This window comes from Manacus vitellinus, unplaced genomic scaffold (assembly GCF_001715985.3).
Source record: "Manacus vitellinus isolate BGI_N305 unplaced genomic scaffold, ASM171598v3 scaffold_4_pilon, whole genome shotgun sequence".
Taxonomy (NCBI): Eukaryota; Metazoa; Chordata; class Aves; order Passeriformes; family Pipridae; genus Manacus; species Manacus vitellinus.
Genome location: NW_021940604.1, coordinates 14363288 through 14381224, shown reverse-complemented (window position 1 = coordinate 14381224; position 17937 = coordinate 14363288). Strand labels below are relative to the sequence as shown.

Here is a 17937-nt window from a genome sequence, read left to right as displayed (position 1 = left end):
ATTATTGAAAAAGTATTTGTGGACAGAACATGAAAGAGGCTCAAGAACTGTAGTAAGACTTTTATGTATTCCACTAGACCAATTCACTCTGTATTAATCTTCCAATCCCTCCCTCACCCTTCCCCCCCCAGAAATACCAAAACCCCCAAACACCACACCTATGATGGAGGAAAAATACTATCAAATCCCCTAGTTTTCAGGATCTGGATCTCCTGCTTTTCTGTAAGCAACTATTACAGCAAGACCTTCCCAAAAGAAATACTTGAGGAACATAAAAATTAAGAACTGAAGACCATTCCTATATTGAAGTCTGTTTCCTGTCACTTAATTCCATTAACAGAGTTATCACACTTTATCTTGAAACTACTTAGTCTGCTAGCCTCTGATAGCTATGTGCTTTTCCCAGTCATTCCACTAGCACTTTGAGTTGATCTCACTTGAGCACCAGATCCTGTGCAGTACTCCAAAGGATGAGAAGTGTACAACTGTATTATGCATTGAGCATTACACTTGCCTTTTACACAGGTATATAATATTGGTAAACTATTTCTATGTACCAGTATACCCATGGTTTATTCCTCTGCTGTTTCCACTCTACAGTGCATGACTGTATATCAGACAATAATAAGAAAGGAGTTATATTATTCTTGATCTGCATCTCTGCCTTATTTTATTTACTTTGGAAAAGGGTCTACTGGACAAAGTAGTTTATAAGTGATTTGAAAGAAACAGGGTAAAGCCTGAACTGGAAACAGCTGATCTGAAAATAAAGTCACCTTAGAAGCCACTCAGAGTGAGAATCAAAAGAACCCTCACAGGACATGGAAAAAGGTTTGTTATATTTAAATCTTGCAATTTGCTAGAGTAGTCCTACCTTTTCCCCTTTTTAATATACACAGCCATTCAGAAGACATGGTAGATGCTCCCTTTTTTGATAACTGGGAAGAGACCTTCTTTGTTTCTTAATTATATTTGGCAGAAACGAGATTTTTTCAAAATTGGCATGCAGCTCTTGGGAAGTTTTTCCTAAGGTGAACCCACAGCACAAACACATTCACTGAGACAGAATTTGGTGACAGCTATATTTTATGCTCTGTTCAGGGCATCTTACAGCTTACAGACTCAAATTTTTGAAAACATTTATTATATAATCATGAACAAGCAGATGCACATTATAAGCTAACTGCATGTGTTTTTTAATGAAAAAAGTGAACAGTCCTGTCAGGTAAACACTTACCTTGTCGTTGGCTGTACCATTCTAAACTAAACTGGAAAAAGGTTTCGTTGGTGCAGGTATAGTCCTCATTGAAATGGAGGAGGAGCTTGCAGAGCAACCACACTGTGGGATATGAAGGAATATGCAGGAATACCAAGCAATTTTGAAGAGTCATCTATGCCAGTAGATTCATGCCTGTCCTGCCACATTGCACCCACCAACAGAACACTATCTCACAAGCTCACCACAAAGAAACAAGAAAGGCCCACAAAAATATATGCATTATAAGGTCATCTACACTGGAATAGGTTAAGGGATGATTTTTTAACATCTGTTGAGACACAAGGTTTTAATCTGTAACAATCAACTTTTCTAAAGTGAAAAGTAATAAAACTAACAAAAATTTAATCAAGTTGAAGCCTAATTGAATACAAGATTCATTACTTCATAAATAATGTTCCCCAACTGCTGGACACCCAAACGCTCTCCATCTACGCATATTTTAATACAGTCTGCAACTGTTCAGCCACTACCTTTCAGAGCTTTTAAAATCACTTCTCTTAGTAAAATTTTATTTAAAGATTGAAAATGGGTTTCCAAAGCTCATTTCTCAACTAATTGATTCTTTTTATATTTAGGCTCTTGGAAGGGAGACAGCCTTCCCTTTTCTCTAAAACCTCAGTAGTCATTCCTCAGCATACATTGATGCAATAAGACTTTCCATCCAGCTTCTGGTTTTTGCTCAGGAGAGAGCAAACATTAAATACATGGATAGTGCAGGCTTTCCTTGCAAAGCATAGCTTGAACAATCAGCTCTCAACTTTTAATGATTACAAAGTATCCCCAATCCTCACAAGAAAACAGACTAATCGGAATTCTCTAGGAAGCCCCAATGATTGGCTTGAAAGCAAAGAAGGGGGGGGAGAAGGCTGTTCTGTTAACCTAACTTCTTGCCAACAAACTTTTTTGATGACTTTTATACATTACTAGATTTCTCATGACAAGAAACATACAGAGCAAAACAGACTTAAGATACGGAAATTTTATTCCAGTGAAAAAAGAGTCTGTCATTTTCAGCTGCGTGGTTATATGCATTAACAGCTCTTTAATATTATCACTATGGTAATAAAGAGCATCAGCAAGTACAGGATTAGAAAACAAATTGGACACCACTGCCAGCTGATCATGACTCATGGTTAATGACTCATGCAAGGTATTATCATTGAATTATTTTCTTTAAAACCATCTCTTACAGTAGTGGTCAGTACCCAATACCTTTTTAAATAAAGATAAGATTATTTTAACAGCTCAGAGAGAGCTGTTGAGAGAGCTAACCATTCAGGAAAAGCATGATATTTAAACTAGAGCTCTCTCAGATTAAAAAGATCTCTGCTGAATCTCTGACAAACAACACCCAAGCTTTCAATCAGTATAGAGCACTTGCAATCCACAGCATGACTGAGATTAATTTTTTTGTATTGTAAGTGAAAGGAAGTGAGAGAGACAGATGTTACAGTAACACTTACAGTGTTGTAGGACCAGCCAAGAGACATTTATTAACACTAAAATTTTGAGATTTTCAGTTTAACATAATCTCATCCATTTAGATACACTTCTAGAAACAGAGTCTTAGTCTAATTTCAAAAAGTCAGACACGATATACCCATTAACATCTCTAGCACAGACAGTTTATGCACAGTTTCTACAGTGAAAAAAAAATCTGACAATAACAGTGGTTAGTTAGCATCTTTCAAATGTTTTGAGTGCTACTTTACGTATCACTGGTGACAACTAAGATATAAACCAACAGTATTGACATCAATAGTTGTTCATTCCACAGTTATTGTACCTCTTACATAAAACAACAGTTTAAATCCCATTTGGCACTCAAATGATTTTATAACACCCTTGCCTGTGGGCTAGCAGACTGTGGGTTAATATGAGCACCTACTGAATGTCAGCACTGAAATACAAAGGAATGACACACATTATGCAAGAGTGATACATGTATCTACGTACAGACAATCTATGTACTTTTGTGTAAGCATATGTATCAGAGTGCTTCCAAAAGCCTCTTGTAACTGCCTACTTAAAAGTCAGACCTCACAATGTTAATAAAAAATAGTACTAACAGGGATAACACCAACATCAATATTACCTGAGCAGATTCTTTGGGAAATTAGTAAGCCCCAACTCTTGAACAAGCATATTTGCCCTTGCCATTTACCAATACTCTTTTGCAACCCCAATTATTCTCTTAAAACATGCTGTATCAAACAGTAACCTCCAGCAGTGTTGCCAGCTGCAACTGCCACTGAGCATAAAGATAGCTGGCCAGAGCAATGGGTAAGTTGCTGGAGGTAGCAACTTCCTGGATGGGTAGAAGAACTAAGACAAACTAGAGACCTGAACGTCAGGAGACCAAATGAGCATTCGAGTTGCCTGCTCAAACGCGAAACACTGCACTACAGAGCAAATCAAATCAGCAAGTTAAGATACACGAACAGGGAAAATCCCAGCTCAAAAATGGTGCCTGAATTACTGACACAAGTCAGGGAAAAAGAAAAGAGGGAGAAAAGATGCAGGGATGTGTTTTCAATACATCAGGGAAATAAGTGCACTCTTGTATGTGAGGCAGGATGTGACAGGTGTGATGTGCAGACATAGTTACTGAAAAAAAAATAAGATATCGACTGAATTTCTGGGTTTGGATGAAGTGTAACAGAAATAAAGAGATTCAACAGACAAAATCCACAAAAGACATCTCAGGGAGGAGAAAATATTCAAAAGGCATAACAAAAACAACTAGAAAGGCATTTTTGTGACACTGCCAAAGGTGTCAAGGGCAGCTGACAGGTCAAGAACAGGACAAATTGACTTGATGAAGTCCTCAGGCAGCTGCATTTTCACTGCACAGAAGTGTGAAGACAGGGAAGAAAGGTCAGAAGATGTGAGCTGAAGATGATGATGATTTACAACTCAACCCAGAGTGCATGTCTTATCAGTCACTTTAGAAGGCATTAATCTGTAATAGTGACCATGACAGTCAGATGCTTTACCACATCCCTGCAGTGACTGACAAATGAATGGAAAGCAAGTGGTGACTCAGTGCTGACGACTGGCACAACTGACCCTATAACATGACAGCAGATGAAAAAGCAGAGTGATGGAGAACCAAAGCATGAAAATAGGACATTTGTACAAAAAAAAAAAAAAAGTAGGTTAAAAATGAGTGAAAGTCATGAACAACGAGTGGAACCTGGGACGGTGGATAATGGCACAAAAAAAAAAAAAAATAAATTCAAATGTTGGACGAAGAGATTCAAAACCAGCAAGATCAAAGGGGGTCAGCTTGGATGCAAATTAAGACAAGAGCATAAGTCTCATAATGAAGAGGAATCTCTGTACCCTATCTTCAGACACAAAAAAGGTGTAGGAAGGAGGTCTCACATGCAGGGTTCCTCTGTTGCCAGTTGCTTGTCACCACCCCTCACCTGAAGGTCACAGAGCCCTTCATCTGCCTCATCCACTTCTGCATCTCTCTGCTTTCCTTCCATGATGCACAGGTTAGGTTAACTTAAACACCTCACCCAACAGGTTCCCCCACTCTCATAATTACCAGATGAAGCAAGATGAGGGCAATCACCTCTCCAGCTGGCTTTCCTACTGCTGAAAGCAAGCAGTGACTAGATCTTAAGTATGCCAAGGGATCATCAGCAGAAATCTACTGACAAAGCATAACTTACAAATACAGAAACTAAGCAAAGCTGGGGAACTGAGGAAATTCTTCCTCCCTCGGAAGGGGACTGATCCCTCATGCCTTTCTGGAGTGGTCATGGGTCTCAAACTTGCTGAACCTTGTTCAAATTTTCAGTACATTTTCTCTGGTACCCACACTGTAGATTAATTGGATGGGATCAACAGTCCCTACAGTTCAGTGAGAAGTTACTTAAAACAGGCTTTAGAAATAGCTGGTATTACACAGGACTTTTTATCCTCTGTATTACTGTTGAGAGAACAAAAGGTTTGGGCCTCCTAGTTTCTAGATGACAGTATTAGAAACAAAGTTTATCGATCCAGAAGTTGAAAGAACAAGAAGTGAGAAGATGCCCAAATTAGTTAACTGAAATGGCATCAAATAATGCACATGTGAAACAAACTGTAGGAACAAAAACCTTTTAACACTGTAAGTAAAAACCCCTCTTGTCTGTGGTTTCAGTTTTAAGCTGGCTTACTCTTTACACCTCTTTTCTGCTTTTGTCTCTTTTTTCCCTTGTTATTTTCATTATTTCTGAGCAGCTCAATTCTGGGGATAGCAAGCTATCTGGTTTTCCAAATTATTTGTTCTTTGCTTAGTTTTGTATTTTTTAATGATCCCTGCAGGGTAGCGTTTAGATGTGAATTGTCTCTCTGTCTGAAACAATTACATTCTCTTTCAATCACATTTTAATTATTTTTAAGAGTAGTCAACAAATCACACAGAAACATACCAAAGCCCACAGAAAAATAATGGCATTCAAGGATGCAAAACAGTTGAAAAAAGGAGCCTTTCCATGAATACACAATAGTACCTAAAAACATTTTATTTTTGTCACATGGTGAGTATAAGATTCTGAGTTTCACAGCAGAGGGTGAGAGCAAGAATCTGTTATGTTCTGGAAAAGACACTCCAGCCCTTTATTTTTTAATGTTTTGTTAATGTTTTTAATTAAAAATGTTAATTTTTAAAGTTTTGAACCTCTGAAGAGGTTCTCTTCACCCCTGTCAAGACAGGGCCCTCTATAAAGTGACAGAAAGCACTTTAAAGTTCACTGCCCACTAGGTGTGTTTTAGAGCCCTTTAAGACAAGTAGATGCACAACTTCACAGGAATGGAAACATTCACAACCAACTCACCATTTGCCTTTCAGTCACCAAATCCTAACCTATAAAAGCATGAATTCAATTCTAGCTGTAATCACAAATACTGATGCTTTCCCAATGATTAATTTGCACTGAAAACTGTAAAGAAATTTTGCAGTCAAGAAGTGCTCAGAATTCCACTAAGTATGCTGTTCTTTACTCTTGCTCTCCTTACCACCACCATCCATAAATGCTCCTGCCAACAGCAACACCAAAACCACATCCTGACATGTGAACTGGCCATGCAGCATGATTCTCATGCTCCTCCTGTAGCAACACTGGGAACCAGAAGCACACCAGGACTGCCTGTCACTGGCTTCCTTGACTCTTACATGCTAAATTCTGAACAGCAAAGGCACCTTCCCTGCATAGTATCATCCCGGGAAGAATGTGAAGGCTTGAGGGGCCAAGGGGTAGAAATTCCTTCCCCAGCAGAGGTTTCTCGCTGCTGACCTTGTGCAATGCCAAAATCCTGACCAGTGCGCTGTAGCACTTGTCCTGACAGAGGAAAGCTTTCTCGACGCGGCCTACTTTTTTCTATTTTTTTTTTTTTAAACAAAATTAGTTATTTTAAATCAACCGTCAAGGAAGAGCTCAGTGCTGAGCAGGGCCGAAGCGCCACCCGAGGTGTCTGGGCGGAGGCCGTGGGGGCTCGCAGCACAGGACATTCCTAGGCAGAAGCACCATCGGCCTCTCCCTCCAGCACGGGCACCCAGCGGCCCGCGGGGACCGGGACACGCCGCGCCTGCCCCGCCGCCCGGACCTGCCCGGGCCCTGAGCTGCCCGGCGTCCCAGCAGGAGCCCTGTCTCCGCCTAGGAGAAGCCCGCGGGCGGCACTGACCGCTCGCCGGCACTGACCGGGGCCCCGCCGCTCCCTCCCGGGCGCCACTGGAGCAGAGCACGGGGCGCCGGTGCTGCCGGGAAAGCGGGCCCGGCCGGGAAACCCAACCACCACCGCCGCCGCCGCGGCCTCTGTGCCGGGCCCGCCGCCGCCCGTCCGTGCCGCGGGGCGAGTGCCGGGGCTGCCCCCGGGCCCAACGAAGGGGATTTAAGAACCTATGGAGCCCCAGGGAGTTGGAGGCAGGTTTGGGGTTGGCAGGGTCTGCGTTCTTCCGTGCCACGTTTGTAGACTGTGTCTACAGAAAGCCGAGAACTCTGCCTAAATTTAAGCAGTCTTGCCGCAGAAGGCGCTTGTTAGCTCCCAAGCTGCTAAACGCTACTGGAGCAGGTCGTTATTGTTGTTGCCTCTTGCACAGGCAGCCTCTATAGCTAAAAACCAAGCTTTGTGTTTCTATCCTATCCAAGCCAGTGTAATTAAAGATCTTTGTTTCTCCTCTGTCTCTGAACAACGTCTCGCCGTAAGTCGCCTTAGTTAGGACATGGATCTCTGCCAGGAGGATCCAGCCTGGACCGACGGGGCTGCTCGCTGGCCTCCCGCCCCACTCGCTCTGCCTGGTGGTTGCCGTAGGCAGGAGAGGTGTTAGTTCCCTACCCATGTCGCCATAAGGCGAGACTCGGGCTTCCCGTGTTCGCGTATATCCATTTTACCTGCCAGCCCAAGTGTGAGCCCCTTCCAGCTGTCGTGTTCCTGGCCACTGTGCCTCCCCAGCTTCAGGTGCCACTCACCTGCACCCACGCTCTGGTAGCTGGGCCAAAGTGCGGAGCCAGCTGCAACCTACCCTGGCATCAAGCTGTAATTTTGTATAAACTTGCAGCTGGCATAAAATAGCACTGTCGTACACAGCCCTGTCCTCTCTGCCCTTGGTTTCCCTTCTTGGAAGAACAAATGCTGCCACACCAACAGCCAGAACAAGAGAAATAAATTGTTTCAATGTAGATCGCGTTGTGTATTCAAAGCAATATGCTAATATGAGCCAGTCTTTCTTACAGTGTCCTTGTTAATACGTAATACATACATAAGATGACTCAGTGTTAAGTATTTGTAGCATGGCTGAAAGTTGTGTCTGGAAATACATCTTCTCTACCTTTAATAAAGCCGTTTTTCAACCCAATTGTCCATACAAATTTCCCAAAGGTGGTCTAGTTGATTAAATATTATGATTGAATATGCAGAGGATTTCAATTAATCATGTATTTGGAAAAACAAAAGCTTTGCATGTAGAACAGATACTTTCCATTTTGTATTGTTAAACAAATTGAGAATATGAAATAATCTAGTCCTAGGCGGTGCTATCTTTGTACAACAGAAGGATTCATTCCCTTATTACAACACTGCCAGTGTTGTGCAGAAATAATGCAACAGGCAGGCTTGTCTCTTATTTTTCTTATTGGGTTCACAAAGAATATTTCCAGTAGGATTCAGCCCTGCATTTGTTTCTGGAAAATGTCAGTACCGAGCTAAAGATCTGTGTGAGGGAAGCAGCTCTCTCCAAGTCCTGCTCCGAGGCCTTGTCCTCTTTCTGAGCCGAGCGATGCCCACACACGTCCCAGCTCGGTGAGAAGCAGAGGAGAGCGATGATGGCTGGTAGCTCGCGATTTTACAGGTAACATATTGCCACCTAGCAGCGGTTGGTGGCACAACACTGATCTGCCCATCCATAAACAAGTTTGCCTCCTTTTGGTTTTATGGCCTTGTGTCATATAGGACATAATGATTAGACCAGGGTATACTCAGAGTCCAGAAGGAGGTCTGTAGCAAAATGAGCAGGAGAATGAGATCCTCTTCGAAAACAGACACTAAAGAACCCTTACAGGCTGTAACTTTCAGCAGCATGGTGACTCTAGTCTCTGCACGTTTGACTGTACAGTAAGAAGTTAAAAAAAGCGCCAAATTCTGTAAAGTTGCCTATTCATGCAAATAATCCCACCGATTTCAATAACACTTTCTCCTTGCCTTGCTAAATTAATACTGACCTAGGGGAGTCAGGTCACCACCTGAGTTATATAGTATGTGCCCATTCCCTATCGCTGACCCAGAAACTTGTGATGGTTTACTGGTTAAAAGACCAATGCTTCACTTTCAGATCCAAGGCTGCCAGACTGAAATATTGAATTCCAATAGATACAGAGCTCCCAGATGCTATTTTTACCAACTCCTTTCAGAGCCATGGAACAAATAGATAACAGATCTGGGTTTAGATCTCAGGAATTGTTGGATACTAACTGACACATAACCCCACAGCCAGTTCATAAAGGGTCCCTTGATTGTAATTTTTAGGAGGCAAATATCATCAGCTCTGTGTGGAAGTGTAACAGGCTAAAGGATGGCCTAATGCATACTCCAAAGACTAGACCCACAGAACAGAGATGCAGATACTTGCATTCTCTTTCTAAATTTCTGAAATCTTTCTAAAATTTAGATTTCTGGGTCCAAAGTAATGATATTCAGTTTCTCCTTATAGCCTAATCCTGGAGGCTCCCAAGTCCCTTTGGTGCCTGACAACTGTGATTCATGGGAAGGGACAATTTATATCAGCTTAGCTAACAAGACTACCACCCCAGCTGTCCCTCCTGTCCTCACTGCAGATATCTGAAATACCCCTGAGTTGCCGCAGCTTTCTAAATGAAGCCCTGCATGCCAAGTTAAATTTGGGTTGATTTTGTTAGTCAGGGGCTGGATAGGGACAGGGCAGTCGCTGTGCATACCACAGAACTGCAACCTTATCGGTACTTGTATGTCAGCCCATTCGCTTCATGCATCAAAGCTGCCAGCACGCAAGAGTAGGGTTATTTCCCACACACTATTCGGTCACTGGACACGTCTGCAAAGGGCTCAGTTCTTCCCAGGTAGCTCCATACCCATCCTACCACAATGTGTTGATTTTGTGTTTTCTGTTCATGTTGTTTAAGGGTCTCCTCCTGCAGAGCTGACTCCAAGCTCCACCAAGGCATGTCCGGAAGAAGAGGTAAAGAAACACCCACCTCTGTAGCATAGAAGTGTCATGGGAAGTGTCACTCAGCAGGGCTGACACTGTCCAAGCAAACCAACTCACTTCTCTGGGAAAAGTGCTATGATCAGCAGGCTGCAGTGTGTGTTCTCGGGAAGCTGAGGGAAAGGAGCCCAGGCCCCCACGCCAAAAGCTGTTTCACTTGGTATAGAATAACAAAATATTCATCAGGCCAGAGAGCAGGAGAGAGGTTCAGCATGGCCACAGCTCAGAGTTTGCTCACACTCTCAGTGACCCATCAAATATTGATGTAGTTAAACATTAATTGCTACGAAGTTATTGCATGACTCCATGATCTCAAAGGTATTTTCCAACCTAAACTATTCCAGGATTCTATGCCCTATCAAGCAGTTTGAATAGATAGGTAAAGTGTGTTCTTGCTCTGCAAAGTCATGTCTGGTTAGAGCTCACCACTAGAAATAGTGGCCTCTGTCCAGCCAAAAGGGCTGTCAAGCCTCTGCCATGTGCTCTCACCTTTCTCTTTATCAACACTGTCATTTGGTTAGACTTTCATTTTCTTACAGAAAATATATGCAGTACAAAAATATGCTTGTGCATTGTTTACCTTCCTACACAAGATAAGATCTGATTTCACGTGAGAAAATACCAGCCCACCTCCACAGAGGGGTAGTGGTCCCACACTTCTTCCTCCTCCTTCCTGGGAGTGAGAACCAAGAGCCAACTGAACTCACTGACCTGGCAGGAAACTCTTTTAGCACAGCAACTAGTTTTTGTTTTGATTCCAGGGCTAAGGAACTGAACCAGCCTGGCTTGCTACCTGGGAAGACTGAGGGACACAAAATAGGGGAAAGAAGACGGAGAAAACTGGAGGAGGAAGGCCATCCTGTTCCAGCAGCACTGAGTTGTCAAAGGGACCCACCTCCCCGTGGCGCTGAGGTCATTGCCGATTTGAGGAGAGGGAATGGGTTAGAAATAAGTGGCCCAGGGCAAAGCTGAGAGGTGCATGATTGGGTGCCTCTCTTTTGAGGGGGCTGATTGTACTGGAAAACTGGAAATCAGCCACCGAGACAGGATGATTGTACTGGAAAACTCGACCCTAAATCTCTTTGAAGATCTGGTTTTGTTTCCTTCCTCTTCCTTTAGGCCTCTGTTGCCACTGTTCTGTAAAACTTTCAGGGGAAAAAAAAAACAGCGTGCCTTTTTCTCCAAGAGCATTTGAATCACACCGAAGTAGGCCAGGTGATAATTGCACAGCATATTGTAGTGCTGCTTAAATGTCAACTGTTAATTAAAACCTCTCCTGAAAATGGGCCATTAATTAGGGCAAATGCAGCCATTCTTTATGGATTCTGACTAACCAGTGAATAAAAGCATTATTTTAGCTTTGTTATGTCTGAGGTATGTTTGCTATTGAAAGAAAAACAACTGAAAAAAATTATAACTCCTTGAACTTATTGTTCTTTCTTTTAAAGATGGTTTGAAATAAATACTCTGGCACAAGAATATTCACGCACACACAGATTGCAATAGGGAACATTTCAGTATTAGGTCCAGATGTCTCTAGCAGTTGTATAACCTCGTTAGGAATGCTGAAATGCTGTAGATATTAAAATACAGCTCTGACCTGCAAAAACAGCCTGTTGTGGTGCTTCACTCATGGCTTTCTGTTCTTAAGAAAATGGTACTATCTGCATGAATAATGTTGCACAGACACCAACATGTCTGCTAAATCAGGACCAGAAAGTAAGGCATGAATTTCCTTTGAAACTTTTCTAAACCACCATGAACTATTAGGGATAATCATAATATTGATAAATAAAATATTAATAAAATATTAATCTAAGTGTTCCAGACTAAAGATATATTTACATATTTATATATATAATATATATATGTGTGTGTGTGTGTATATATATATATATATCTCCAAGCCTTGTCGCTTAACCATCTTGCTTTTTGTTTCTTTGGCCTGGATTCAGCAAAGCAATTAAGACCCTAAATAGTCTGATTGATTTCAGTGACACATAGGTAGTTGGTTGAACCAGGGCCACTCTGCCTGCCAAACTGTATTGCTTCCTGTCTCCCAATGTATTAGAGATTATGGGAGAGCAGTTTCAGTTATTATCAGTAGCTGTGACATGAAATCATGGTATATGTTGGCACTTCTATGCCTAGATACCTCTGCAGGAGGCCCATCTCTGAGAAACTATGCAGAGATCTGGCTGAAGATTTCAGTCTTTCACAGCAGCGTTGCCGCAATTCCACGAAGTGCATGGTTGAACACACCACAGCAGGCACCATCCACTGCATCCATGGCAAGGCTTCCATCCTTGGAGCAGCCAAATCTCTGCAGCTAAAGCAGAGACAAGCCCTTGATTCAGGACCGATCTCTGAAATCTGGATATTGGAAAGAATCCCTTGTATCCGCTGTGCCAGAGGGACAACTATCGTGCACGGAGACCAGGAGGTGGGGGGGGCATGAGTCCTGTAGCCAGGATGGGCACTGGGGTAGAGTTGGGTGACACACTGACTGCCAGCTCCTCAGCTCCAGCTCCTATGGTTGCTGGTCACAGAAACACTAAATTGAGGTTGTTTTTGTTTAATACATGGTTATAGTTCCCCTTTTCACATGAAGAGCTAGTGGTTCTGGATGAAATGGAAAATGGTGTGATGTGAGGATTGCTACTAAATAAGAAGAACTGGAATATTTTTAGGTACCTCCGTTTTTAAAGTAGCATTATCCCCTTGTCTCACCTGCCATTTCATTTCTCTTCGATCTTTTCTGGTCATCACTATTTGTTACTCATAATATTTTTCTAATTTTCACACTTTACAGGGAAAGAAGAAGTTGTGAGAATTAAGCTGTGACAGGAGCTGCAGAGCTTTCGTCTTTAAAAGCAGAGATGGTTTTATTTTTCTGAAGTACATGTTACATAATTGTATCAGTTCCACAGCTGAATTATTTCAAAAAATGGATAATGAGGTTGTCAGCTGAGTCAAGGCAGAGCTGCCTGCTGAATCCTGACTCCATGTTCGTCAGGGCTACTGGACTTTACATGGGAAAGCTGACCAACTTAGAGCTTATCTTGTAGTAGCCAACATTAAATAGAAGAATAAAGCATGTGAAAATATTGTAATGGTAAAAGAGTTATTTAAGAAAAGAAAATTCTGACTGTCACCGGAGACTTCATGGTATTAAATCTGGTATTTTAATAATATTAAAGAACTGTTGATGGCCGCGATCATGTCTCTGACATAGTTAGTTTAGACTAAATTCTTTTATACCTCTATGTTAGTATTTTTTAACTATTATAAAATGCTGGGTTTGTATATATTCCTTTGTTTTCGCAGGAAAAAAATATTGAATATCCACTGTTCTTAAAGCCTTTAAACATTAACCAGGCCCTACACTTTTCCTCCATTGAAAGCATAATCCTATACAGATCTAATGTTCCAACCCATCACTCTTTTTACAGTTTCAAAATTTACTACTTTTGTCATTTAATTTGAAGCTAAAAGCAAGTGCAGAGAGATTTGGAAGCAAAATGAACCTCTAGAGATTCTTATTGTGACACTGATGCTTCTTGTCCTGGCCCATTTCCTCCTGCAACAGAAGATAACTGGACAAACAGCATGCAAAAAAACCTCAGTTAAGTGTTTGGGTTTTTTTAAATAAATAAATACAACCTAAAGTAACAACTGACATATATAACACTGGAATATTAATATCTGTGAATTACCTTATCATTCATGCTATGTTTTCATTAGCAGTGCAGTCAAATCTTATTTCACTTAACTTGGTCTAGATAGGTGCATGTTGCCATCTGGCCTGAAGAAACAGGTGCAAAATCTCTGGACCATCAAGGGTAACTAGGCTGAAGTCAGTGTAAGTGCAAATTTATACGATCTGCGTCCCCGAAGCCCGGCTGCTCCTGCTTGCATTGGTTGTGCATAATCTGGTTGTACATTCAGACAGTTTTATTCAGGATGCTGCTGCAGAGTACTTCTGAAAATATGACCAGCCTACCCTGACAGGAAATAGCATAAAGAAATGAACACTTCATCGATTTTATCATCTTCTCTTACCACCTTTCAGATGCATGTGAATAAAATAGGATTTGAAATACTAACAAAAAGCCTGAATCTTCACAGAATGCCTTTCTGTCTTTCTGGTGCTTCAACAACATGTACTTCCCAGTAATAGGCCAAGAAAACAAATGGTACAAGTTCTTAACTGCTGAATCAAGTAAATAAATAACAGTTAATTATTTAATGTAGACAAATTTGTTTTTCTATTCCTATAAAGCTGGTGATGAGGTACCACGTGATCATTTCTAAAGGTGCCTAGGATTTCTGTTGATCTTCCGTCCACACTTGTTGCCAGGATGTGTTGATCAGGCCCGTGCGCGCGTGTGTGTGCGTGTGTGTGTTCTGGCGCAGTGCTGAGCGTGGCCCGCAGTGCAGTGTCACACAGAGGCAGAGAAGCTACATGAGCTGACAGTGGGGGTTGCTCTGCCCGTGGGGTTGAGCTAGTTTCTCTGCTCAGAGTGAGCAAACATTCCCCATTGATGAAGATGATGGGCACAGGCAAGGGGAGCCTCCTGCTTTTCCTTTTACCTCTCCTTCCCCTTTAACTCTCCCTCCCCTTAGCAGAATGATGGATCAATGGCTAGACAGGCATCCTCTATAGTGTGTTTTCTATCACTAGACATTGGTGTTATTGTTCATCAAATGTGATCAGACATTTGTGACCTTATGGTGTGCTGTGCAGTATTCCATTTGCTGTTTCCTCGTTCAAGCAGGAAAAAATGAGTAGAAAGCATAATCACATATTTCAAAAAACCTGAAAACCACATCAAACAAAAATAGCAGAAATTAACCTTTCTATAGATTCAGGACAAAGATGCTGCACGGGGTTTTAGCCTCATCTCAAACCCTACGTGGTTAAAATCCTGTTTGTAACCTGATACCCAATCTGTCTGCAATTGTTTGGGAGCCTCAGAGCAGCTGCTGTGCTCTAAGTGTCACTGAGGAAGGGTTAGGCAAGCAGAGAAAAAGTGAACCAAGAAATTTGTCTGAATACAGTCCACGAGACAGGCTCTGTCTGTCATGTGCCAGGTCACGCAGAAAGGGCACAGTCCCCTGTAAGTAGCTTTAGCACTCACATGAATTGTGCCGCTCCACAGCACTTCAGTTGCTTCCTCTATTGCTCTCTGGTGCATCTCAGCTGTTTGTCAAACAGCTGCAACAACAAATCTTTTCCAAGTACAAGGGAGGTTGAAGAACCTCCTGAAATGCATGTGATACAGGTCTTTGAGAGGAAAGTGGAAAAAATGTTCCACCAAAAATGTAGTGGTGGCTGTCTGATCCCATCTCTTGGTGGGCTCCATTGAAGCTGACCAGTGGGTGCTCACAGTGGTGCCTGGCTCCAGCTACTGCCCTGACCCAGTCTCAGAACCAGGAACTGAGCCACCACTTCTCACAAAGGTTTCTCAGAAGAGATAAAGGCTTTTTCCATGCTGTAATTAAAATAGGTCCTGTTGTAAAGCCTTTGCCAGTACAAGATGCTAATGCAAATAAGCTCTTCCATACTAGAAGATAGATGGAGGGTTTATTGGCCTAGGAACATTTACTTCAAGAGATCTTTTTTCAGGCATTTTTTTTGTCAAACAAAGACAAATAAGAAGTAGAAAATACTAGAAGTGTTTATCTGTGTTAGCTGCCATGTGAGCTCATTCCTTTTACTACTGTGCCTTGACAACACATAAGAACCTGTGACTTTTCAGGTCCCTGATATACTATCATGCCTCTTCTCTGCCATATTGCTTTTGAAGTGGAATCAATACCTGTTCAGACAGCACTGAAATTCCATTAATTTACTAAACATATTGTATATTCCATTAATTTACTAAATTATATTGTATATTTAAGGCTGTAGGGAGAGAGAAGATGACTGACTACAAGAAGACCAGCATTCATTACCCCCTGCACTCCAAGCTCAGGAGAGTATTGGGACTGACTGGACAGTTTTTTCTGTGAGCAAGGAAACCAAGGAGGTGTAATTTCCTATGGATTTGTGCATGCCTGATGACTCATCTAACTCCTTTGTAACAACCCAATGTTCTCCATAGGGCACCCCAGAGGCAGAGGCAGCACACCCCAACGTATGTACTGGCTGGCTCCTGGTGCAGTGGGTGACCACTGCTGGAAAGAGAGAGTAATAGCTGTTGCTTAACTTAACCTGGAAGGGAATTCATTTGAGTCTTATTTACCTGAAACTTTCAGGAATCTGAATACCTGTTAGGCTCAGAGATCTTTGTCAGACTTGGCAAAGTTCTGGGTTCAGAACTGATGTGCAGACAGCACAATTCCATAAAACTAATTTTCAGGATAAAAGTCATAGTAAAAAATGTAGTGTTCATATATGTGTTTCTTATCTGGATTCTTCAGAGTCATGAGAATTTGGATCACATTTTTAAGAGTGTTAAAGAAGGAGTAAATTGAAATTAAAAGATTAAAAATGAATATTCTTACATAATTATTTGACTTACATTTGGAAATTTAAACTGACAAAATTCCTTGGAAATAAAGTAATTGAGTAGGTAGAGGTAAGTGCACGTTAGAGTTTACCTACATCTGACAGATGCTGTAGGTTCAGGGAAGTCCTGGTGGCAAAGCAAATTCTTTTCCATTTCACAGGTAAGGATTTTCACGGGGAGAGGTTTCTTTCAGGCTAACGTCCTCACTGGAAACCCCTGCAGCTGCTGGAATGCAGCCTGGTAGGGGGACAAATGCCCACAACCTCCAAGACCTCTGGCTTGCAGTGTTTGCTGCTATGACAGTAGGTCAACAACAAGGATGGACCAGGCAGCCTGTAAAGAAGGGGAAGCTTTGTAGTGAGTTAGATCACCTGGAGTAGAAATTTCCTTTATGTGGTTTTGCTCCACTTCTACCCCTTGTCTTCTCGATAACTGATTTACTTATGGCATTAGCTTTTCTCCCAGCTACTTCACTGAAGAAGGTTTGTCTATCTTTCCTTCCATTTCAAAGCATAACGATGCTTTCCTAAGATTCCACCTGGCCAGATGACTCCTGCTAGTCTTAGTGCTTCAGCAAGTGAACATATCAGCCTCTGAACATATATGGATTTGAATACATTACTTGTTTATAGCATTATCATGATTAGCAAGAGAAGCAGGGCCAAGGAATGGGGCCCATTAGCACCTCTCAGTATGCTCTGGATTGGACTGCAGACTTGTGTTCTTTGTGCTGGCCTGAAGTGACAACTAATTGTGGCAAAAGGATCAGAGACTTTGCATTAATAGCATTTTCCCATGTTCAATACCAGTGCTGCTGCAGTTTCTGTAGTACTCTACCTTCCTCTAGGAGCTCATTCCTAACCCAAGACTCTTCCATCATGTCGTCACAAGGGTTTGTGTGTTCAGATTTGAATCTGTGTTTTGGTTTGGATGACAAATAGCACAGCCAAGACAGATAAGTTCTCTGATCTGATACATTGCATGACTATACAAACAGTTGTGCAAGGCACAGTAAAGGGGGGAAATATGGTGTAAAAACAAGATGCCAAGGTGAAGAGGAAGAAAGGGTCATTTCAGCAAGCCTTATCGCAGTATAAAGGTCCAAGGAGCTGTAACCGAGGCTGCTGTAGCAGAAACTAATAATTCTGATAGTTTCTGCACCAAGCATTATCTCCTTCTTTAATAAGGTATTAACACTTCTTGGAAGTTTTCCTGTCCTTTTAAAAATAAATTTTCAACAATAATGTAATATGTCTGTTAAAATGACACAATGTAGCCAAGGCATACATCTGAGCTATAACAGCTTTTTCAATAGAATAAATATAAAATTTCCTGCTTTCACTGTTCCTCAGAATATTAATGTCTTTTTGACATTTTGCCTGCATTGTCCTGTACTCTGAGATCCCTTTCCA

The 17937-nt window shown here is 41.8% G+C and overlaps 2 protein-coding genes across 4 annotated transcripts in view; both read right to left on the bottom strand.

Annotated features, from left to right (window-relative positions):
- The window catches only part of ECHDC1 (ethylmalonyl-CoA decarboxylase 1), a 43724-nt gene extending 35940 nt beyond the window's left edge, over positions 1–7784 (bottom strand). The window contains exons 1-2 of one of the 3 annotated variants that reach the window (XM_018077943.2): positions 6571–6664; positions 1238–1339 (exon numbers count right to left, since the gene is read on the bottom strand). The gene's annotated coding sequence lies outside the window, so the exon portion shown is untranslated. Of the gene's footprint in view, positions 1–1237; positions 1340–6570; positions 6665–7665 lie in introns of those variants that run through there. The other 2 variants (XM_018077942.2, XM_018077945.2) reach the window with 2 other exon arrangements.
- THEMIS (thymocyte selection associated) overlaps positions 1–17937 on the bottom strand; it is a 305377-nt gene that overhangs the window by 79406 nt on the left and 208034 nt on the right. The window contains exon 7 of the mRNA XM_025895719.2: positions 3444–3450. Coding sequence (XP_025751504.1) covers positions 3444–3450 — 7 coding nt within the window. The remainder of the gene's footprint in view (positions 1–3443; positions 3451–17937) is intronic.